Source organism: Pleurodeles waltl, chromosome 10, assembly GCF_031143425.1.
Source record: "Pleurodeles waltl isolate 20211129_DDA chromosome 10, aPleWal1.hap1.20221129, whole genome shotgun sequence".
Lineage (NCBI taxonomy): Eukaryota > Metazoa > Chordata > Amphibia > Caudata > Salamandridae > Pleurodeles > Pleurodeles waltl.
Genome location: NC_090449.1, coordinates 449,274,484 through 449,299,226, shown reverse-complemented (window position 1 = coordinate 449,299,226; position 24,743 = coordinate 449,274,484). Strand labels below are relative to the sequence as shown.

The 24,743-nt window shown below is 45.2% G+C and overlaps 1 protein-coding gene across 6 annotated transcripts in view; it reads left to right on the top strand.

The window, feature by feature from the left end:
- Positions 1–24,743, top strand: part of LOC138261605 (zinc finger protein 605-like) — a 396,374-nt gene that overhangs the window by 123,796 nt on the left and 247,835 nt on the right. For 3 of the 6 annotated variants that reach the window (XM_069210711.1, XM_069210715.1, XM_069210712.1), the window contains exon 3: positions 17,968–18,054. The exons of the other annotated variants lie outside the window; for them this stretch is intronic. In XM_069210711.1, the coding sequence (XP_069066812.1) occupies positions 17,968–18,054 (87 nt within the window). The remainder of the gene's footprint in view (positions 1–17,967; positions 18,055–24,743) is intronic. 6 annotated transcript variants of the gene reach the window in all.

Here is a 24,743-nt window from a genome sequence, read left to right as displayed (position 1 = left end):
ATACGACTACTTGTGGTAAAGAAGAAAGAAGACAGCAAAAAAAGAAGACCGAAGATGGCTTGTGGTAATGAAGAAAGCCAGTGGAGAAAGAAGACAGAAGACGGCAGTGAAGACAGAAGACGACGTGCGGTAAAAAAGAAAGAAGACAGCGAAGACAGAATGCAGAGAGGAAAAAAGAAGATGTACAGCAACGAAGAAAAAAGACAGAAGAAAGAAGACATCAGCGAAGTAAGAAGACGGCATGCAGGAAGAAAAAAAGATGGATGCCAACAAAGAAACACCACAGAGAAGAAGGCATCGAAGCAAGACGACGTCAGTGAAGAAAGAAGACGGCATGCAGAAAGTAAAAGAAGTACCTTCAGCATCATAGCCAGAGAAAGGACACTGGCCGTTGTCCAATGGGAAGTTACTGGAAGGAGTACTTGGTCCACAGGCAGTTTGACCGCAAGATCGGCAAAGAAAACTAAGACGAAGACAGAAAGTGACGTGAAGATGACATGCTGGCCAATCCGAAGTGTGTAAATCAGAGCGTCGTTTGAGTAAGCCAATGGTAAGTTCAGGTAAGGGGCTGGTTCATAGTCCCTTTTACGTTTTCCTAATAAAAAGATTTTGCAAGCGTGCATGTTGGCAAAACCTATAAAAGAGGCACCAGAGCAGACAGAGCACATTTCAGCGTAGCTTTAACCCAGTTGAGCTCCCCCCCCAGCCAGGGACAAAGGAGGGAAGACTGATGCACACAGCAGTAGCAGGTGTACTCTAAGGCTTTCAATCTACGGAAATGGGAAGACAAGGAGGTGATCTTCTTCATCCACCTTTGCCTCAGCATGCAGTACGGAAGAGGTGGACAAAAGCATCCTGTTTCCTTCCGGACTCAATTGTGACTAATTGTGCCTAAAGACCTTTCACTAATGATAGAAATATTTAACAAAAGTAACCATTCGTTTAAACTATATATCCTTGGTGTATAATATGAGTTATTCAGTCAGTGCAGTGAAGCACATGCAATTCTACAGGAGCATCTATCACAGAAGAGTGATTTGACGCAGTACTGCACTTTTACTACTGTGACACTATGGGGCATCAAACTAGTTAAAATGCAGCAAAATCCGTTTACGACTGAAGAACAAATAGTATCTTATTGATTATAATTGGTTGTAACTCAAAACCTGAAACTTTAAGTATAGGTTACAGGTAGAACCTCAACTGGAACTAAATGTATTCTCGAGGCCTACACTCCTGAAATATGACTGCTGGAACCTGGGTAGAGTAGCATTCCATGCACCGACACTAGAGAGTCCATGTACTAGCTCACTCATGCATGGAATGAGAACACTCCTCCCTCTTTTCAAAACACACCTCCACTATACTTATTTGAAGAACCAGTATAATAGCAACCAATTTACACATCCTCATGCTACAATACTTTATATACAGCAACATTTGCCAACAACACCATTGCCGGAAAGAAATCACGCAGCCAGCAAACAACCTGAGCACACCGCAGGCATACTCTGACTCCTCAGGTTGCACTTCAGCTGAGGGATAACATCCCTACCAATTCTGGCACAGGGCAGCATCACTTCAACTCCAAGCAGAGGGAATGTCAGCAGGGATAGAGAAAGGGAACCTACAGCAATGCCCTGACCAGATACATTTTAGAAAAAACATAATTATAGCAACCAATCTCTACATTCTCATATTACAAGACTTTAAGTACAGCAATGTTTGCCAACCGCATGACTGCCACAAATAAATCACACAGCCTGAAGCACTGCAGCCGGCAAACAACCAGGGAACACCATAGCAATACCCTGGCTTCTAGGTAGCATTTCAACTGAAAAATAGCACCCCTACCACTCCATGAACAGGGCAGCATCCCTACTACACCAAACATAGGGAACAACAAGAAGTGTAGAGACTGGGAACTTACAGCAGTGCTTGGACCATTCAGACCCTTACAACACCAGAGGAACAATTACCCTAATAAACACCAGGCACAGGGCAATAGCTGTACTAGAAGCAAAGGGCACAACAGCAACAATACAACCAAAATGTTAATCAAAATGCGTAAAACTCGCCAGCAACTGTCTACGGTTGTACAACACAAGTTTCATAGCCATACCCAGAAATGTCATACCAGAAAGCACATAATGAAAAACATAACCAAATATCTAACACAGCAAAAAGATTAAATGCACTGTGATTAAAATCCATGACTTGAGTAAGATATGCTATTGAGAGGAACTTAGCAACACCAACCGGGCTCCCTACTGACAAAACACATCGCACAAAAGCCATGTGACCACCGCTAGTGGAATCATGACATGCTGGCCACACTTAGCAGAACACTACAGCTTGAGCATTGCATAACCTACAAAAAAGTGCATATGAAAATCACTTGATGAAATTGTTGATGGTAACCTCGTGCATAGCCTCTTAACAAAAACGTGACTTTATAGTCTTCGGTCAAAAAAATGATAACACTGATGTGCAGATCCCTTATTATTAAAGCTCCTACAGCTTCATCGCTTGGTAAGTCTGCTTTGTTAGCTGATTTTGGAACTTTGGAGGAAGGGGATTGGAAGAATGGCATTATATCCTCAGAGGACGCCATTTCTGCCTGATACAGGCTGAAGAAATGTAACTGTCTGCACCAGGTGTATTTAACACAAACTATTTTGAACACTAAAAAGGGATTATACCACACTAATTTTGTGTTGCTAGACAGTGGAAGGGAATTTCCTGCATAGTGTGTGAACGCTTGGTGTAGCCCAGTTGTTTTTGGTTTTAAGTGTCAAGCTAGCTATCTGAGATCGTATGTTGGCCAGTCCTTCTCATCTTGAATCCTGGCGTACTTACAAATTATCTAAGACTTGGATACAAACAGATACACTAAAATTTTCCTCAACCTAGGTATGGAACTTGCTCAGTGTGAGGTAACCCAGTAATGGTGTGCAGTGGACGCATCTTCTATAAAGGGGAGACTTAGATGGATGAAAGAATGCATGTTATTTAAGGTTCTCATTAGTGAAGCACTGGTTTGTAAGCAAAAACACAGTAAGATTTAATGCCATGGGAAGCACGGTTTGCTTATATATAGGATAACCTTCTTACATTTTCTTCACTTTACATAAGTTCCAGCTTTGATCCATTGATGAGTTGGTATGTTGAAATGTATCAACTTTTTCTGAACTTTCAAATATCACATTAATCTTAGTGCTTAAGGCTGCAGCATGCCCATACTGTGTACAACTCGGGTCTGAGCACACCTCCAGAGTGTATCCCCATGAAAGTCATTAGTGTGCCTGATTGTTTCTAATCTCCGAGGTCCAGATGGGTTGAGAGATCTCACCCCTTGGATGATGAAGACTGGCAGGGAGCCCTAGTGGCACCATGTTAGTGGCTATATCAGCCAAACTATGCTTCGTTCAATTGAAGTATCTCCACCAGGAATATTACAAACCTGACCATCTATAAAAATCTATATAGGTGATTCCTTGAATTGTCTTAGATGCAAACAACAGGTAGGTGTGTTTCGTACATGTGGCATGGGTATTCCCGTCTAACAGTATTGGTTTGAATTTTCTGTTTGCAGTACTTGAGTGGCAAATACATCTCTGCTCCAAGGTGGTGCTCTTGGGTACCATAGAGTAGGGCTATGCCGAAAGTGAGAGCGCTCTCGTAGGTTTGGGGCTCCTGCTAGCCAAAGCAGATATTGCAGAACACTGGAGACCTGTTGCACCCCCTCAAATCAGGATTAGGTTGGAGCTATGGGCTTCTGCTCGCTGACTGAATATGTGATGTACAGAACCAGAGGTTGCTCATGTAAACATGAAAAACTACGGGGGCTTCTAGAAAACTCACTTTCACTTACCAATAGGGCGACATGCATTTCTTTACCGGTTTTGAGATCCCTCATGCATGTTTTAGAGTGGTAGTGCATACTCTTGATCATGGATTACAGTCCCCACGACTATATTTAGCATTTATTATGTACACATCACTTCCTTTGTTAAAATCCAATAAAATTTTATATAAAAAATATATGTGTGTGTCTGTGTGTATATGTATAAACATATATATATGAAAATATTCTACAGTGCTTGTTATTATTGAGCTTGAAATACAAATTCCAATAAAGGTCATTATTAAAAACAAATGAAAAACGGATCTGCCTGTACCACAGTGTAAACATCACCGAACAAAACTCCTGGTCCCCAACTCCCTGCCATAAGGACTAAATTAAGCAAAAAGAACTACCACTGATAACACCCATTGATAAAAGTGGGTAAAGGAGGGCAGGGATAGGCACATACTGCATCACATACACATTAATCACTCCATACGATAAACCGATAACAATAAAAAGCAATAAAACTGTATGGCATATTTGAAACGTTTACAGAGAAAACGTGAAGAAATGGCACGAGTACGTGATTATATATTCTTCACTAAAAGATGCAGATCAATACATACTTCAAATGAACATGTACCAGCTGACATCCAAATCTATGTGCAAAGCTACCTGAAAAATAAAAGTGCACATATTCTAGCACAACCAAAATGAATTAACCTTTTAACATGCATTTGACTAAAAAGTAAAATTAGATATTCTCAAGAAGCACAGTTCATATCGTTTTGTTCTAGATGCACAAAAGCAAACTGTAAATGTACCAATTAGTAACAAAACATTAGCTGGCAGTGTAAATTTCACCATCCGCAATTGAGCAGAATATAGTAACATTTTACTGCACATCTGTCACTAGAATCTTAAGTACTCTTTCTGTAAGCAGGGATCAAACTAAGGGAATAATCACTCAAATAAATTCTGCTTTGATGTGCTCGAAAGATTCTTTTAAGATAAGAACGGACACTGATAAGCCGTTCCCTGCAGATGCACCCCCTCCTGGACACATTACATTGAAGTTGATTGAACTTTAAAGAAAACTGAAATTTCCAGTAATCTAAATTTTTTTCAGACAAAATACATAATCTTAGGGGTACAGTACATGCCACCATCACAGAATGTTACTCTAGCAGCCAGGCTGATGCTCTAGTGAAGCATTCACTATCCTGTATGCACGTACACTAATCCTGGATCCCACCCGCAATCTTCGATCTTGACAATACCTCTACAAATTGTGTAGTAAAGTACCCTCTTTTTGGCATGGTTACACCAACTTTTTGCCTGTTGTCTGCATGTTTGACTGTTTTCACTGGGATCCTTTTAACCAGGACCCCAGTGATTGCGCTCTCTCCCTCTAAATTTGGTTGCTTAGGACTTTGCACACCCCACAATTGACATACTGGTGCCCCCTTATAAGTCCCTAGTATATGCTACCTAGGTAACCAGGGCATTGGGACACCAGGGGTTCCCCATGGGCTGCAGCATGTATTGTCACCCATGGGAGCCCATGTAAAATACGTCTGCAGGCCTGCCATTGCAGCCTGTGTGAAAAGGTTCATGCACCCTTTCACTACAGGTCACTGCACCAGGTTACTGTAAGAGTCACCCCTATGGTAGGCCCTCCTAGCCCAGAGGGCAGGGTGTGGGTACCTGTGTGTGAGGGCACCCCTGCATGAGCAGAGATGCCCCTACGAACTCCAGCTCCATTGCACTGGACTTCGTAAGTGCGGGGAAGCCATTTTACCCGTGTACTGGACACAGGTCACTACTATGTTTGGTATCGAACTTGTCAGATTCATACCCCAATATTGTTGCCAGTATTGCTTGTATGATTCCATGCACTCTGGGGGCTCCTTAGAAGACCCCCAGCATTGCTCCTACCAGTTCTTTGGGGTTTTCCGAGCAGCCCGTACTGTTACCACCCCTTAGACAGGTTTCTGCCCCCCTGCTGCTTGACAAGCTCAGGCAGAGGAAGGCAGAACAAAGGATGTCCTGTGGAAGACAGAGGTGATGCCCTCTTCCTTTGAAATAGGTGTTACATGGCTTGGGAGGGGTAGCTTTCCCAAGCCACCGGTATACTTTGAAGGGCCCATTTGGTGCCTTCTTTCCATAAATCGGCTTGCACCAGTCACGGGGCCTCCCGGTCCCTGCTCTGGCGCGAAACTGGACAAAGGAAAAGGGATTGACCACTCCCCTTTCCATCACCACCTTAGGGGTGGTGCCCAGAGCTCTTCCAGGTGGCCCCTTGATTCTGCCATCTTGAATCCAAAGTGGGCAGAGGCCCCTGGGAGCATCTGGGTGGCCAGGTCTGGTAGGTGACGTCACAACCTCCTCCTGGTAGGTGGTCACCCTCTAGGTGACCAGTTCCCCTTCCTGGGCTATTTAAGGTCTCCCTCTTGGGTGGGTCCTCAGATTTGACATGCATGATTCCAGCAGGACTCCTCGGCATTGTTTACTTCATCTCCTGGCCACTGAGTCTGCAACTGGACCCTCCAGGAACCGACAATCTGCATCTACAGCGCTGACTCCGACCTGCAGCATTGTTTCTCCGGCTCCTTCCAGCAACTGCAACATTTTCCCGGCTGTGCATCTTTTGAGGGTGATGAGTCTTCAGCCTGTACAAGAATAAGAAGGAATCTTCCTTGGTGTGGAGTCACTCCCCTGCATCCACAGGCACCAACTGCAATGACAACTGGCTGCATGGATCTTCTCTTCTCTGGAGCTGCGTGGATCCTGCATCACAGGTGGTAGGCTGGTTTGGTCCCCTTGGTCCTTCTCTGCCAGCTGTCCAACTAAGGAGACGGTAAGCCCTTGCCTCTCCTTGCAAGGCAGTCTTTTGCTTTTCACTAATGACCAAGCTGAACTACTCATACACTGACAAAAAATCTCTGGAATGCACTTTTTAGTCCAAAGAAGATATTTATTATTTCACCACGCAAGGTTACTAAAAGGAGATTAGCATTTTGAAAGCACACGTTTAAAAAAGTCACAACAATGAAATGAAAACATACCAAAATGATACTCCACTGCAATATACACAGCAAAATTATGTATCTATAATATAATGCAAAGCAAACAATTAATAAAAATGCATCACCGTAGGGCCTGTCAAGTACTTCATCTTTCTCCTGCCAGCAAGCCGATGACCCAGTTCGACTGTGAAAGAGACGGAGAGATCTTTACCCTCACGGGAAATCTATATCAGGCATCAGACGTCTGAATACTGACTGAAGTCTCTGAATCCCTCACTGTCGCACTGGGTCTCTTTATATCTTAAAAAAACAAAGAAGGAGCTTTATGGAAAAACCCCTCTGGTTGCGCAAGAAGTATTCAAACATGCTGGCTAGTTTAGGTATCCTTTGTAAATAACACATTGGGGTTTGGCCACACTCCCAAGATGTCAAGTCAAAGCAAGGCCGTTCCCTGCCATCTGAGTATATTCTTGTCAACTAAAACCCTTGGTGAGAAGAAGCACGAAAACAAGAAAGAATTCACAGTTTACAATGTGGAAAATTACCGGCACCCTTTAACATGGCAGTGTCTAATGTTGCAATAAAGTCAGTAGGCAGAATTAAGCTAAGGCTAAACTAAATACAAAATGGAGTCTAACTGGTAAACACTGGACAGCTAAGCCAGGTGCAAAGTGGTGCAACACAATGTCATTGGTCAAAACACACATTTCACTACAGGCAGTACCACTGTGCACGTGACTCTGGCAACAGTCAAGGCTTGATTGTTCCTCCTCCAAGGGATCTTCAGGCTCCTTGTAGCCCCGGCCCCCAGCACTTCTTCCTGCAAAGCACAGTCTCCTACCTGGTGCTCCAGCGACGTGGGGCACTCCTCCAGGGGTGCTGAGTGGGCCTCACTGCGACTCCTGTGGCCGCTGCCAGCGAGTTGCCTTTGGGGGCTGACTCCTCTTCTTGTGACTCTCCCAGCTGCTGAGGGTCACACCGGACTCCCATCCAGAACTTTCTGGTCCTCTTCAGCCTTGCAAACCTTCTTCTCCGTCTCTTGCATTCGCCAAGGCTTGTTGGTAGTTTTCCAGCACCACTGACCGACTGCATCTTGACTGCTGATATTGGACATCACTTGCATCGCTTCTGGGACTACTCTTCAGCTCCTGTGCTGCACTGCTGACCTTCTTCGTCCACTATTGACCTGGTCCTGCATCCACAGAAGAGTGGTCAGTGGCTCCTGCCACAACCGGACCCTCCATCTCGAAATGGACTTGGTCCCCTTCCTTTGCAGGTCCTCTTCTGTCAGGATCCGCTTTTGGGTTCTTCCTGTCCTGGTCGGGTCTTGCACAATCCTAATCCAAAGTCCTCCTATGGGTTTTGGGGAAAACCAGGTACTTACCTCTGCTCTCCCAGTCGCTGGGGGTCACTCTGATACTCACCTCTTAGAGGTTCCTAGTTCCTCCAGCTCCCTTCTACTGATTCCACTTCCTTGGGTATGGGACTGCCTCTCACATTGCACTTTTTTAGTATATGGTTTCGCCCTCCCCAGGGCCCTCACTATTTGCTATTGCTTTTACTAATGTCTTTTGCTTTCTATGCTATTTACGTATTGCTAATGTGTATATAATAGTGTGTTTACTTACCTTCAGTTGCGGGATTGCCTATTCAGTGCTCTAGTATTTGTGTTACTATAATAAAGTACCTTTATTTTTGTAACACTGTGTGGTTCTTTCATGTGTGCAAGTGCTGTGTGGCTTTAATGGTATTGCATAAACTTTACATGTCTCCTAGATAAGTCTTGGCTGCTCATCCACAGCTACCTCTACAGAGCCCTGGCTTCGTAGACACTGCCTACACCTCACTAATAGGGGATACCTGGACCTGGTATAAGATAATAACACCATAGGTGCTTACCACACACCAGGCCAGCTTCCTACATTGGTGGCAGCGGGGGATAAGGCACTTGCAATTGCCTTACCACTTTGTCACTAGCCACTCTCCACAGGAAAGATAATTGCTAGTTGTTAGGTACACACTACACTGAGTGTCAGGATTTCTAGTCTCCTAGGTTTGGGTAAGTTAGGGGTCCAGCATAGCCCTTGCTCCAAACCTTTTTAAGGAGCCTAGTTGTTAGATTAATTGGGTGCACCCATGCCACTCTAGCAAGAATGTCTTCAGTAGAGCACACCTTTCAGGCCCCAGACTCTCACTGTGAGAGTCTCACTTTCCAAGAGTTGAGGGAGATATATACCTCTAGAAAACTAAAGACAGGGAGAAATCACAGCAAGAGTCTGCTACTGGGGTTACTCCACCAGGTTGACCAGGACAATGCATGCAGGCAGGAGGAGGAGGCGGAAGTAGAAACTGACCCTCCAGTCTTAAACAGGGTATATTGAGGCTACACTGGGGAGCACCACAACCCTGTTAGGAGCACTGCTGTTAGTGAGGGGGGGGCTATTCCAGTAGGCCCACCTTCACTCCTAGAGGGTTGGTTCAGAAAGTTCCTAGGAGGAGGGACAGGTCCTGCTCTGTCAATACCCATGTCTCCTCAGTATCTGAGAGAACCTACTGCTCCACCTCAGGGGAAGCTTCCTTAGACAGGGAGCTGAGGAAACTGAGGCTGAAGGAGCTGAGGCTGCGGCAGCAATAGCAAGCCCTAAATAGGAAGCAGTGGAAAGGGAGAAACAGGATTTGGGGTTAGCTCCCATGGTGGCAGCAATCTTAGCTTCAGGGACACCAGGGTCTGGGAGGACTACTATGATTCTAGGAACCTGAGCAAGATCCGGGACAAAGCTCTGGAGTGGACCACCTCCTTCCTCTGCGGCAGAACCCAGAGTGTCCGCCTCCCCCATTTCCACTCCAAAGCCTTCAAGATCATCTACGGCGTTCCCCAAGGTTCGTCCCTCAGCCCTACACTATTCAACGTCTATATGGCTCGCCCGGCTACACAACCTCAACATCATCTCCTATGCCGACGACACCCAACTGATCCTCTCCTTCACCAAGGACCCCCTCACCGCCAAATCCAACCTCCACGAAGGAATGAAGGCCGTCGCCGAATGGATGAGGAACAGCAAACTGAAGTTGAACTCAGATAAGACGGAGGTCCTCATCCTCGGCGCCAACCCCTCAGCCTGGGACTACTCCTGGTGGCCGACCGCTCTGGGAGCTGCCCCAACACCCACCAACCACGCACGTCATCCTCAACTGAACACTCTCCATGACCAAGCAAGTCAGCACCGTCTCCTCATCCTGCTTCAACACCCTCCGCAAGATCTACCGATGGATCCACACAGATACAAGAAGAACAGTCACCCAAACATTCGTCCGCAGCAAACTTGACTATGGAAATGCCCTCTACGCAGGAGCCCCGGCCAAACTCCTCAAATGACTGCAACGCATACAAAACACCTCCGCAAGCCTGATCCTCGATGCCCACCACCACAGCCACATTACTCCCCTTCTGAGAGACCTACACTGGCTCCCCATCAACAAAAAGATAACCTTCAAGCTTCTTACCCACGCACACAAGGCGCTCCCAGCGTACCTCAACAGACGACTCACCTTCTACACCCCGTCCCGACAACTCCGCTCAGCCGACCTCGCTCTCGCCACGTCCCCCGCATCCGAAGAGCGACTAATGGAGGCAGATCCTTTTCCCACCTCGCCGCCAACACCTGGAACACACTTCCCTTACCCCTATGACAGACTGAAGACCTGCTGACTTTCAGGAAGCGGCTCAAAACCTGGCTATTTAAGCAGTAGCAGCACCCCCCTCCGCTCGGCGCCTTGAGACCCTCACGGGTGGTAGTGCGCTCTACAAATACACCGATTGATTGATTGATAGTCCAACCTTACAAGGTGGGATATGATATTTACAAATGGTTCACTACTTTGAAGAGGGTCTGTTAAGTACAAAAGGTCCCTCAAAGACAGCGGGAAGCAATCTTGTGACTCTCCTTCTCTGACAAAGGCACTGTTAGAGAGGAAGATGCAGACAATTATACAATACTGAAAAATGCACTATTAGATGGTTGTGGCTTGACCTCTGAACAATACAGAATTAATTTCAGGTAAACCACAAAGGAGTCCTCCTAAGATTGGGTAGATTTTGTGGACTGCTCTGTAAAAGCCCTGGAAAGCTGGTTGCATGGGAGCAAAGTGAGTGACTACCAAGGCTTATACAATTTTTTTCTAAGAGAGCACATTTTGAATAACTGTATATCTGATCAGCTGCATTAATACCTGGTGGACTCTGATCTGACCTTGCCCAGAGAATTGGGAAAGAAGGCAGACGAGTTGTTCTTCACCAGGATAAGTAGAAAAACTCACACAGGGGTGACCACAAAAGAAGGAAGCAGGTAAGTAAGCATTAGGGGGGGCAAAGATAAAATTGAAGAGTCTTCATCAGGCCCACAAAACTCCTCTGGGGCCGGAATAAATCCTCTTCCTCAAACTTTAAGAAACCTTGGTGCTACATGTGTAAGAACAAGGGCCATAGGGCAGAGGACAGCTCCCATCCTAAGAAAGGCACAAATCTCCCCCACCACTACTAATATCACTTTTACTCCTAGTGTCCCTAGCAATAGCAAATTTAGTGGTAACAATAACAGTAGTCAGTCCAAAAGTACAGCTGGCCTCACCTTAGGGACTGTAGTGGGCTCTGGGCTAGTCAGGGAAACTACTGAGGCTGTGTTGGTATCTGAAGGGGGCATTGACTTTGCCACCCTAGCTGCCTGTCCCCTTAACATGGGTATATACAGGCAGCATCCCTTAATAAATGGTGTTGACAGAGGCCTTCAGGGATGCAGGTGCCAGTGTCATTATGGTACTTGAAAAATTGGTGCCACCTGAGCAACACCTACTTGTCCACAAGTACCAAGTGTCTGATGCTCACAATAACACTTTGTGCCACCCCATGGCAGTTAGTGATTTCAGCTGTGTGTGTGGTGGGGGGGAGTTACTGGCCCTAATAAGTTTGTGGTGTCCTCTGATCTACCTATAGAATATCTGCTAGGGAATGACTTGAAAACGTCAGCTTCGGCTGAAGTGGAACTGGAGGCCCATGCAGCAATACTGGGCATATCTTTAACCTTACCAGAGCACGGGCCATGAAACAAAGGGAGCAGGAAGCCTTGGAGCCTGGAACAATGGCCCAAGAGGCTCTTAAAAAGAAGAGCAGAAAGGGTAAAAAGGTATCCCCTCCTCCAGCCTCCAGTGGAGATTCAACATCTAAGGGAGAAGAATCTACTTCTTTGGTGGAGCCTGCACCAGAGGAGCTGAGAGCTGACACAGCTGAGCTCTTGGGTGCAGGGGGGCCCACCAGGGAGGAACTCAGTATGGAACGGAAAACTTGTCCCACACTGGAAGGCTTAAGGCAGCAAGCTGCTGCACAAGAGGCAGGGGATGTCAGTGGCACCCATTAGGTGTACTGGGATAACAGCCTCCTTTACTCAGAAGCAAGAGACCCAAAGCTGGTGCCACCAGGAGACTGGTCATCCCTCTGAAGTTCAGTGAGTTTCTGTTAACTGTTGCACAAGACATTCTCTTTAGAGGCCACTTTGGGCAAAGCAAGACTTGGAACAGGCTTGTCCCTCAAATGTAAAGACACCAGGGAGTTTTGTCGCTCCTTTCTCACTTGCCAAGCCAGTGATAAGACAGATAGCACTCCAAAGGCCCCTTTAATTCCACTACCAGTGGTTGGGTGCCCTTTAAGAAGGTTGGTGTGGATATTGTTGGCACCCTGGACCCACCAACAGCCTGTGGAAATAGATTTATACTATGGTGGTGGACCATGCCACCAGGTATCCGGAGGACATTCCTCTTAGGACCACTGCAGCTCCTGCAGTGGCCAAAGCCCTCCGGGGAATTTTCTCAAGGGTAGGATTTCCTAAAGAGGTGGTATCAGACAGGGGTACAAACTTCATGTCTGCTTACCTTAAAGCCATGTGGAAGGAGTGTGGTGTCACCTATGAATTCACCACTCCTTACAGTCTTCAAACCAATGTTAGATTACTTGAGAGGTTTAGTAAAACTCTCAACGGCATGATAATGGACTCTCAGAGAAACTGAGAAGGAGGTGGGATGTCCTGTTAATTTCCCTCCTCTTTGCCTACAAGGAGGTTCCTCAAAAGGGAGTGGGCTACAGCCCCTTTGAACGTTTGTTTGGACACCTTGTTAGGGGTCCCCTTGCTCTTGTGAAAGAAGGCTGGAAGCAACCTCTCAAGCCTCCAAAAATAGGACATTGTGGACTATGTATTAGGTCTCAGTTCTATGATGGCCTAATACTTGAAGAGGGCTTCAAAAAATCTTCAGGCCAGCCAAGAATTTCGAAAGCAATGGCATGACCAGAAGGCTGCGTTGACTGTCTACCAGCCAGGACAGAAAGTGTGGGTCCTGGACCCTGTTGCTGCCAGGACACTCCAAGACAAATGGAGTGGACCACACACTAATGTGGAGAGAAAGGGTGAGGTCACCTATCTGGTTGACCTTGGCACTCCTAGAAGCCCCAGAGAGTAATTCATGTGAACCGCCTGAAGCCCTACTGTGATAGATCTGACATGACATTGGTCATGGCAGCTGATGAGGGACAGGAAGAAGACAGTGACCCTCTCCCTGACCTCTTCTCCCACAATACAGTTGATGGTTCATTAGATGAAGTTGTGCTTGCTGATTTCCTCTCTGAGTCACAAAAAGATGCCTGCAGAAATCTCCTAGGATAATTCTCCGAACTGTTCTCTCTGATCCCTGGTCAAACAACATGGTGTGAACAGACCATTGACAAAGGTGACAGCCTGCCTGTCAAAAGTTCAATTTACAAGCAGCCTGATCAGGTCAGGTAGTGCATCAAATTCCTACAAATTGCACAAAAATAAAACTACAGAAAATCTTGGGACTTACTAATAAAACCCAGAGTGAATCATCTTGAGCCCTAGGTGTAGCCAAATCTAAATATTTCCACATCTTATATTCTGGTTCCATCCATGAAGCAATCAGAAATTTAATTTCTCTACCTCAAGCAGACAATTTTGCTTTCTATCTGTTGGGACTGAAAGGTCCTCTGCATTTTTTATGGATGTGTACCCCTACCCTAAGTGCCTAACTGTACTTTTGTATGGATCCCTAATACAGATTTTTGTTATAGGTAAACACGGATCATGTGCGTGCACTATGACATACTCCTGTCTCACAGACTGCGGTGTTGGTGGATCAGAAGGGGTGCCCAAAGCGCTAGCTTGATAGTGATAGAAGGCTACTGTAGTCACCAAGAGTTAAGCAGCACAGGTGTGTGGTGGCAGCATACCTTGTAGTGATCAGTAGGAGTCAATAGGCCCTTATTAGGTTTTGCCTATTGTAGGAAAGTACTATCTTTCTTGGCATGTTACCCCCAATTTCTGCCTGTTTGTCAGTGTGTTTTTACTGTCTCACTGGGATCCTGCTAGCCAGGACCCCGGTGCTCATAGTTTGTGGCCTGTATGTGTTTGTTACTATGCTTGACTGTGTCATTGGAGTTCTGCTAACCAGAACTCCAGTGCTTATGCTCCCTCTGTTTACTAAATTTGTCCCTATAGTTTAGTGACTCCATACACCAATTGTAATTGGCACACTGGTTCCCCCCTTATAAGTCCCTCGTATATGGTACCTAGGTACCCAGGGCATTGGGGTTCCAGGAGATCCTTATGGGCTGCAGCATTTCTTTCGCCACCCATAAGGAGCTCATACAAACACTCCTTCAGGACTGCCACTACAGCCTGAGTGAAATAGTGCACACACTATTTCACAGGCATTTTTCACTGTACCAGGTAAGTTATAAGTCACCTATATGTCTAACCTTCAGTTACTGAGGGCTAGGTGCAAAGTTACTGTGTGTGTCCAGGCCCAAATTCCCGGACTTCGTGAGTGCGTGACACCATTATAAGCGTGCACTACATATATGTCAATACATATATGTAGCTTCACAATGGTAACTCCGAATATGGCCATGTGAGGTGTCTACAATTGTGAAATTGAACCCCAATCCAAATCTGGTATTGGGGAGCTAATTCCATGCACCCTGGGGGCTCCACCATCGACCCCCAGTACTGCCAAACCAGCTCTCTAAGGTTTCCACTGCAGCCCCAGCTACTGCCATCTCACAGACAGGTTTCTGCCCTCCTGGGGATTGAGCAGCTCAATCCCAGGAAGGCAGAACAATGCATTTCCTTTAGGAGACGGGTGTTACACCCTCTCCCATTGGAAATAGGTGTTAGAGGCATGGGAGGGGTATCCTTCCAGAGCCTCTGGAAATGCTTTGAAGGGCACAAATGGTGCCCTCCTTGCATAATCCAGTCTACACCGGTTCAGGGACCCCCAGTCCCTGCTCTGGTGCGAAACTGGACAAAGGAAAGGGAAGTGACCACTCCCCTGTCCATCACCACCCCAGGGGTGGTGCCCAGAGCTCCTCCGGAGTGTCCCTGGCGTTAGCCATCTTGGATTCCAAGATGTGGGGACCCTCTGGGAGCATCTGAGTGACCAGTGCCAGCAGGTGACGTCAGAGACCCCTCCTGATAGGTGCATACCTGGGTAGGTATCCAACCCCCCTCTCAGGGCTATTTAGAGTCTCTCCTCTGGGTGTTTCCTCCGATTCTGTTTGCAAGACTGCACCAGGACTCCTCTGCTTCAGCTTCTGAGCATCGGATCAACCGCAGACTGCTCCAGGAACCGCTGTAACTGCAACAAAGTATCCAGAAAGGCCCCTGTGACCTGCAACTTCAGCTCCAGCCTGCAACAGTTTCCAGGTTGTGCATGCTCTGAGGACTGTCTGTCTTCATCCTGCACCAGAAGAACTGAAGGAATCTCCTGTGGAGTGACGGATTCACTTCCCTGCTTCAGCAGGCACCTCTATGTGATGACGACCGGTACTCTGGGACGACTCCTGTCGACCAGCGTGATCCCTGGAACACAGGTGGTAGACGAAGTGATCCTGACTGTTTAAAGGTCCAGCTGTCCAAACTTGGTGGAGGTAAGGGCTTGCGTCCTCGTTCCAGACAGTAGCCCTGTGCATTGCGTCCTCTGCAGCTCCTTGAGCTTCTGTGCACTTCTTCCAGAAGTTCTTTGTGCACAGCGTAGCCCATGTCCCCAGCACTCTATCCGGTGACGCTCAGCTCCCTGAGTTGTTCTCCGGCGGCGTGGGACCCTTTTGTGTAGTGCTGTGACAACCGCACTTTGCCAACTCATTTGTCCCCATGTCCTGGTACTCCTATGGGTGCTGCTTGGTCTTCTGAGGGCTCTCTGAAGTGCTGAGGGCCCCCTCTGTCTCCTCAGTCTGAGTTGAGACCCCCAGGTCCCTCTTGGGTCCGGGCAGCTTCTCTTTGACGCAAAACACGTTCTTGCATAAACCAAGACTTGTTGGCGGAATCCAGCTACGAAAACAGCCTGCATCCAACAGCTCTACGTGGGGCATCTGTTGCACCAAGCAGGAACCCGCAGCTATCTTCCTTGGTGCATTTCTGTACTTTGTTTCCAACCGGAGAATCTACTTTTCCACCTTCTGGCAGGGGCTCCCGTTCTTCCTGGACTCTTCATCGACTTCTGGACTTGGTCTCCTCTCTCCAAAGCTCTTCAGGTCCAGGAATCCATCGTTGGTTTCATGCAGGCTTGCTTGGTTCTTGCATAATCCTTCACCACGACTTCTAGTGTGTTCTGAGGAAACTTGCTGTACTTTACTCCGGTTTTCCTGGGCTCTGGGGTGGGGTATTTTACTTACCTTTGGTGTTTTCTTACACTCCCAGCACACCTCTACACACTACCCTTGTCTAGGGGGAAATCCGACTTTCGCATTCCACTATTTCAGTATATGGTTTGTGTTGCCCCTAGGCCCATTACAATTTATTGTGTTTTTCACTGTTTGCTCTATTCTCTGACTGTTTACTTACCTGATTTTGGTTAGTAGTGTATTTATTGTTTATAATACTTATCTCCAGTAGGATTATTGCCTCTAAGATATTTTTGGCTTAGTATCACTAAAATAAAGTACCTTTACTTTTGGTAACACTGAGTATTGTCTTGTTTTTGTGTATAAGTACTGTGTGACTATAGTGGTATTGCAAAAGCTTTGCATGTCTCCTAGTTCAGCCTTGGTTGCTCTGCTACAGCTACCCCTATACAGCCTAAGCTGCTAGACACTGCCTACATTTCACTAATAAGGGATAACTGGACCTGGTATAAGGTGTAAGTACCTTGGGGCCAGATGTATCAAAGCTTTTTGCATTCGCAAACGGTGCGAATGCCCGTTTGCTAATGCAAAAAGCCATTTCAGAATGTATCAAAGGCATTCTGAATGCAATTTTAAGGAATCGCTAAAATAGCGTTTCCTTAAAATTGCGACCCTGTTTAGAGAGTCGACTCTCTAAATAAGAAATCGCAAATAAGGATTCCTTATTTGCGATTTCTAAAGCACATGTAAGAAGCAATTCCTTAATGCAAATTGGGCATTAAGGAATCGCTATTACCACCAAGTTGAACTTGGTGGTAACATGTGCAAATTTGTAAAATGCATTTAAAATGCATTTTTAAAATTTACATGTAAAGCACACATGCCCTTTTGGCATGTGTGCATCTTACATGTTGGAAAAAAATGTTTTGGGGTGCAGCAGAGGGGGCCTTAGGCCCCCAGCACCCTGGACTTTGCAGTTCCCCAAATTGCGAATTCCAGTTAGGAATTCGCTATTTGGGACATGCAAAATATTCACAAATATGGGCCGACAGACCCATAAATGCGAATGGGGGCTGTATCGCAATTTGCGATTCAGTATTAGCATTTGCAATTTTTAAGAAATCGCTATTATTGAATCACAAATGTGATACATTGCATTTTGCGAATCAGAAATAGCAATTTTTTTTAAATCGCTATTTCCGATTCGCAAAATGCATTCTTGATACATCTGGCCCTTAGTTACCCACTACAAACCTCCTACACCTACACACTGCTTGTGATGTGCTTGAGAAATTTCTTGTAATAAAAAAAAAATCACAAAGGGGGCTTAGAACCTGCCCAGTACTTGACTTGACTTACCATTCGTTGATTTCAACATCATTCTAATTTACATGTTTCTAATTGGTCAGCATGTCATCAGCACGTCTTCCTGCTCTGCTTTGCCTGTCAATGCCATAAAGCCTGGTCCCAGCACAGCTTCTGTCCACTGGCTAGTGGTAAGTGTCCTTTTACTGGATACACACTCTAAAGGTACTTTTTATTTTTTATTTTGCTAGCTGGCACTCCATACGAGTACTTCTGCAGGCCGTCTTCTCTCATCCCCAGCGCTCTTCCTAAATTGTTCCTACTTTATAAAACAGAAGCCTGTTGTTGCTTCTCCTTCACCTGCCCTCCTCCCTCTGTTGCTGTTCCTCCCCCGTCTGCCTGCCTTCTTTTGTTTGTTTCACCAGCCCAGCCCCTGCAGTGTCCTTGCTATCACCCCTTTCCTCCCTCGTGCTGCTCGTTCTCGTGCATGAGCTGTGGTGGCCAGTTGCCTGCGTCAGCTGCACATAACCTCATTTGCTTGGCTTGGAGAGGTTTTCTTGTTGCACTGCAGTGAGGGTTGCTGTGCAGCATAAGTTAAAGTAAAAAAGAAAAAAACCGCTATCACGGGATCAATGTTTGCCAGAAGATAGTGTTTTACTTTTTTTTTCTTTAAGCCATGTTGCACAGTAGATTGCGCTGCTGTGTGACATGTAAAAAATAAAAACAAACATTTGAAAAGGCAATAGATTTTGCATAGGCGAAACCTATTGGTTTTACCAATGCTTATTAACCTGCATTATTGGACTGAGGCTTATAAACTCACTCACTTTTTTAAAGTTCAGCTGCTGTGTGCTTAACTCCCCTTTGACCTACATCAGTAAGATGCAGAGTGCTGCATAGCACAGAAGTGGTGACTGCGCTGGATGTATGTGTGCCTGAGAATGGTACAGTACAGGGTAGAGCAGTGCTGGGCAGTCCATGCATGGTGAATGTGTGTACGGGGAGGAATAAATTACATGTGGTGCTGTGCAGTGTGTTCTCAGGGAAAGCATGAGCTGAGAGTATGTGTGCTTGCGAGAAGTACATTTCATGAAGGGAGAAGATGTGTGCTCTGCATACATAGCTGAATGTGCCTATGATGGCGCAATGCATGGAGGTAACAGTACTGAATAGTGGTATGTGCTACATCCATACACTGAGTGCAAGAGTGCCTTAATGGTACATTACATGGAGGCCCCTGGGTTCCGTTTTTGGGAAGCCCAGGCCAGCCTGGTGAAAACACAAGGATTAGAGGAATCCCCTGAGGCAGACTTGTGTATTGCTGCATTCCTGTGACCTGGGTGGGACACACTGCAGAAGGAGGCAGAGACTCCCTCTGTTCACTTCAAAAGTTGCTCTTTGATTCAGTGGTAGATTACAAGGAAAGGGCTCGGGATTAACCTTTTAATGTACATAACAATGTGGCCAACATGCAGCTGTGAATTCTAGTCACTCCCATGACCTGTGTTGTGGATTATCAGCTTTGAAATCTCTCCTGCTGTGACAAACACCCTTTAAAAGCAGAAGAAGAGAGATCAGATTGTTCGCTTCAAAAGAAACAGAACCCCAACTAAAACTTCAAAGACCCAGGCGTGGAGCCCAGCGGCGACCCCCTGTGCCAGAAGGGCCCACTGTGGTAGAGAAAACTGTGGATGAGGGCCAGCGCCTTGGCCTGTAGTGTCACAGCAACCCCTTGTGCCAGGAGGGTTTGCTGATACACAATTAGTTGTAACGATCGGGCTGTCAAGTAGGTTCTCATCACCCTAATGAGACTACTGGATTTGGGCGGTAGGATCGCATTGATTGTGGGTAATAAGTATAGTTCCTCACCATGTGACATCTGTCGACCTAATCTGGGTTTTTCTACTAACGAGCAGTGCCTCAACTCTGTCCAAGAACAGGGATGATTGTGGCAACTGGGTGCATGACAAGAAAGACTCCTCAGGGAATCGTGGTCGATCAGATCTCCTCCCTTTCTCTCACTTATGTTAGTCCCACACAGGCAAGGACAAACTGAGGCAGAATATAGTTAAATATGGATTTGTTGAAGTAACTGCATCTTAGATAAAATGGCATGTATTGCAATAACTAGCATGATAACACACTATAAAAGCGAAATTGTGACGAGGCGAGTGAAACACAAAAACAGTCCCACCATTCTGTCACTAGGAGTGATACATAGTTCTCCTACCTAAGCTATGTTAGAGCACAGCATAATAAATCCTAACCCGCTCTTCAGGTTCCCCCCCCCCCCGGGAAGACATCATCCCTCATACCTGAGCAATGACGCCTGTGGTCTAGAGAGACACCGTCCCCATGTAGGCTAGGGGTTCGGCAGTCTAAGCAAGCAGCTAGAGCGAGGCAATCAGCATGCAGTCGTAGTCATCTGGCTGGAATCTCCCTCTAACGTATGGGACAAAGAAGTGTTTTTATAATAAAACAGTTGACATTCTAGGAAAGGGTCCCAACGTAAGAATATGTGTGTTTCTGTGAATGTTGGAGACACAGCGTACCACTTTTGCAATCCTCTCTGAATGCGGCCTTGAAGAAAGCACAAAGTGAAATGAATGTCCCACTGAGAATGTACTGCTTTCCTAGGTGAAACTACAATTAGATAGAGAAAAATAAAACAACTCTCCAAATGTGGCTATTGCTAGAAAAATAAAGCGCTGCTGAATAAAATGTAACTGGGCTAAAGTGCACAATGGCAGGCCTAGTTTGCTAAAATAATGTGTCTAAAATATGGCTAAAATATTTATACAACACCCTCCCCTTGCTGGTTTGAAGGTGTTTTAAAAGCCTAAAATAATAATAATAAAATGAGACCTAATAACTTCTATTTATGAAAGCATACAAACATAAATGTCAATAAGTCCAAGTTAAAAGACACTTGAGCATGAAGAAAAAGAAGGCCAATTTAAAACTTCAATAGTGGGGCCAAAGAAGGCCAAATTCAAAGATCATTGTCATTTTGAAAGTCGCCAATTATATCAGGGGCAATTGAAGCCCAGAAGCCTTCCACTTCGGCAGGTGGTAAGGTATCCAAATCATTGCCATGGAAAACCATAGAGCACTCAGGTTCCAAAGCGTGAGCTCCAGCTGAGGCAGCAGCATCCCGTGTTGTGCTCAGTGTTGAGTTAAGAGTCACATCATCCACAAAGGGCCACTCAAGGACAGCTTCCCGTAGAAAACACTTAAAAATATTGAGTGTATGGCTGAAAGTATTAAGCAAAATATGGAGAAGGTGTGAATGAAACCAGAATCAACAACCTTAAAGAAATGCGCAATTCCAGTAGTACTGGACGCATTGAATATTCGTCCCACAAGTTTATCAAAGTGTCTTGAAAAATGTGTGCATAAAAGGGACTGAATATCTGCAGATGACATTACAACTTGAAGCACATAGGTCTTGCGTGCAGATGTAAGTGCCACATGTTTTTGAAACAGTAAAGCCTTGAGTCTGCTCAACTTGTCAAAATTCACATCAGAAGTAGCAATATGAGGCCACATGTCTGCTACTACTCTTTGTTGTGTGAGTGGAAAAAGGACATGGGACAATTTGGGAGACTGAAATTACATAAGCTATACCAGCTCGCATTGCACAACAGCTCTCACTGTTAAGAAGCACACAGCTGCCATTTGGGAGCACCTGGAACGCAGGTCTAATCAAGGGGACTGGAATTCCATTCAGATAACAAGCCAAGTTCGCTGCCGAGGCATTGCATGTCCCATGCAAGGACAGCTGTTTACAAATCATCGAATGGCTTGCAGAAGTCTTGTATTTACTACTGCCAAGAAAGACCTCTTTCATGCCATTGAAATATTTGTACAAAAAGGGAAGCTCTTACACCTCATGTATGTAACTATCTCCCAGCCTTTCATATCTGCCTACTGGAATGTATTTTAGGATGTAAACTGAAGTGTTGAAATAGGCAGATTTATAACCCCATGTATTAGCCGGTCAGCACATGGGTCTTCAGCCACAGTAAGAGCTAACCTTTCCAACCTAACTGCATAATGTACCTTAGCTAACACTGTCCATGGTGTAAAGATGACATGCTACTCTTTACTATGTCTATTGCAGAGAATACAATATTATTTAAAGTGTATATCCTGTTGGACTAGGTGTTAATTCCATTATCTAATACGACTAATGCTTTCTGTACATTTTCCTGATCAATTTGCGCTTCTTATTGGGAAAGTTTCCAACTGTAATTATATACTGTATATAGGAAGCATTTTCTACGTTGTTTTCTGGGGCCTAACAGGATCTCCTGTACATCTGTTTCATTGGACAGTAGACCAGGGTGTTCTTCAACAGAATCCAGCGAGGAACCCTTCAAGCGTTGTTGGCATAATTTCCCTAAACTATATGTTGTCACTACACCCGAGTGTTCTGAGGACACATAGCGAGAGTCCTGCCTATTTGTTCTAAAACAAACCCTGTGGAGTTTACAAAACGTGTATGGCACCCATTGGTGTCTACACGCCACAATAACCACCCACCAGGACATGAAAGTGATGTGTTAAATGTTCAATTCTGGACCCATTCATCGAGCTGATTTTTAGATATATTTGTATACTTTTGCCTTTTGTAAAATGGTGCAGGAGCGAGAATACTGGGTGCATTAAGTTCCTTAATTTTTGCTAAGCTTAAACAACTTGTTTGTTGTACAGTTTCAAAATATAATTTGAACAGTTATCAGGCATGCTCTAAATAAAGCCTCCTTTCCCCTTATTTGTCAATATTTAGTTCCCCACACACTTTTCAAGTCTTTTTACTTCAACCAGTAATTATAGTCTTCTATAGCTAACCAGGAAACAAAGGAATCAGAATACATTAATTTTGTGTCTGTCAATAAAATATGTTGACTTTCAATCTCTGACAATTTGAAATAATATGACTCAGCATTTTTAGCATTGTGCCCAAACAAATCTACAAAATTTTCAGTATATGTTTTAGAACTCTCCACTGGTGCAGTCGGACAGTGTTTCCACTGTGTTTAATTAAAGATACTCTTTGGGGTACTTGCTCTGTGAATGAAATGATGTCCATATTAATTATAACAGAACATGTCTCCATAATTTGCTTTGGACTGATAAACATCTTCATTTTCAAATACTGTATTATACTGTAAACCAGACATCATAGAATCACCTGATTTCACATCCTAATCATTAGAAACCACTCCTGGTATAATTACATCGTTCATGGAAAGTTTGAATACATTTGGAATTTGAATGACGTCCATCGAGCCATATATATCAAATAATACTTTATCTCAAACAATTCCATCAGGATTTGGTATATCAGAAATGTTCACTAGAGACAAGTGGGGAAAAAATGTGGTTTAAACTATAGAACATTCAGGAAGGTAATGACCATGTATAAGTAAGAAGAAAACAATGACAAACCAAATCCAAAGGACAAAGGCAAGTGCAGTTAGTAAGAGCCATAGATAATTCCATGGAAGAATGAAATAGTTAATTTTGAGACACATGATCTGCTTATATGCTCCTGACAGTTCTGTTGCAGTAGAAGCAGATGAGTCAGTGAAAGTGTCATTGATGTTGGCAAAATAGCCAGAAGCACTTCGTATAAAAACTGGAGCTGTGTTTGGAAGAGGAGAAATTGTAGAAGGCTTCTTCAGTGGTTCATAGTAGACTGTTATCAGTTTGTGTAGAAATTGAATACAATCAATCAATATTATTGATGTTATTTGTTGTAGAAGTTAGTGGAAATGAAAGCTCCTTTCCCACCCTCCCCAACCTTGGAGAGGTGTCAGCGTTGCTGCTTAAAACCTGTAGAGGAACATCCTGGCCTGTAGTGAGAGGGATTCGGGTACTACCCAGGAGTCCCCTAGGTCTGCTGTGCAGGATCGGCTTGACATTGTCGATGGAGACAAAGCGATTATCTTTGGAACAAGGCAGCGGTGGTAAAATGACAGTTCTGGTACCGTGTAATCCCAGGACTGGAACCGGTGCACGAATAGAAGGACCAAACTCCCTTTTCACAGCAATCTTTTCACACACTAGGCCCCCAACTTTTGGAATCCAGCCGGTAGATGTTATTGGTACATCCCTTATTCCCAAGGAGGCGGCACTGGCAGATGCGTTGTCGTCACGGAACTGTTGTAAGTCCTGCAAGACAGTGACACGTTCACTCATGTCAAAAAGTGTTTCTGCTGCCTTCATGCCAGGACCATCAAGTTTGGGAACACATTTGTGTTCCGTATGAAGTATGCCCCCCAGGGACCTTCTGGGCAGATTAAGTGCTCTCTGAACTCCATACAGGTGTGTAAGCCAACTATGACCCGTGCCTAATACTATGGCTGTTAAGGATTGCTTTAAATCTCGGTTTTGTAGTTCCACAATACTATTTCCCTCGGAATGAAATGGAGACGAGTAATGCAGTTGGACCCCTTACGAAGCCATGGAGTCCCTGAAAGCCCTTGAGGCAAAAGTAGGGCCCTGGTCCAAGTGGAAAGCCGCAACAACATAGGTGCAGATAAAGACTTGCAAATCCTTAATAACTGTTTGAGCGTAAGCCGAGCATTGTGGCCAAAACCATAGAAATCTGGAGCATGCGTCAACAACGACTAAGCTGTATTTGTGTGCACTATCAGGTGTCAGGGGACCACAATGCTCCAAGTACACACATCGTAATGGATTGTTTGAAATTAGGAGGGGTGTCTGTGCTGGGCGTTTGACGGTGGATTCTTTTATTTGTTGGCATACGTCACAACAAAGGACATACTGCTTGGTCTGTTTGTAGAGATCTGGCCACCAATACCGTGCTTGTATCAGTGAAATTGTAGCCACCACAGCAGCATGGGCAGAA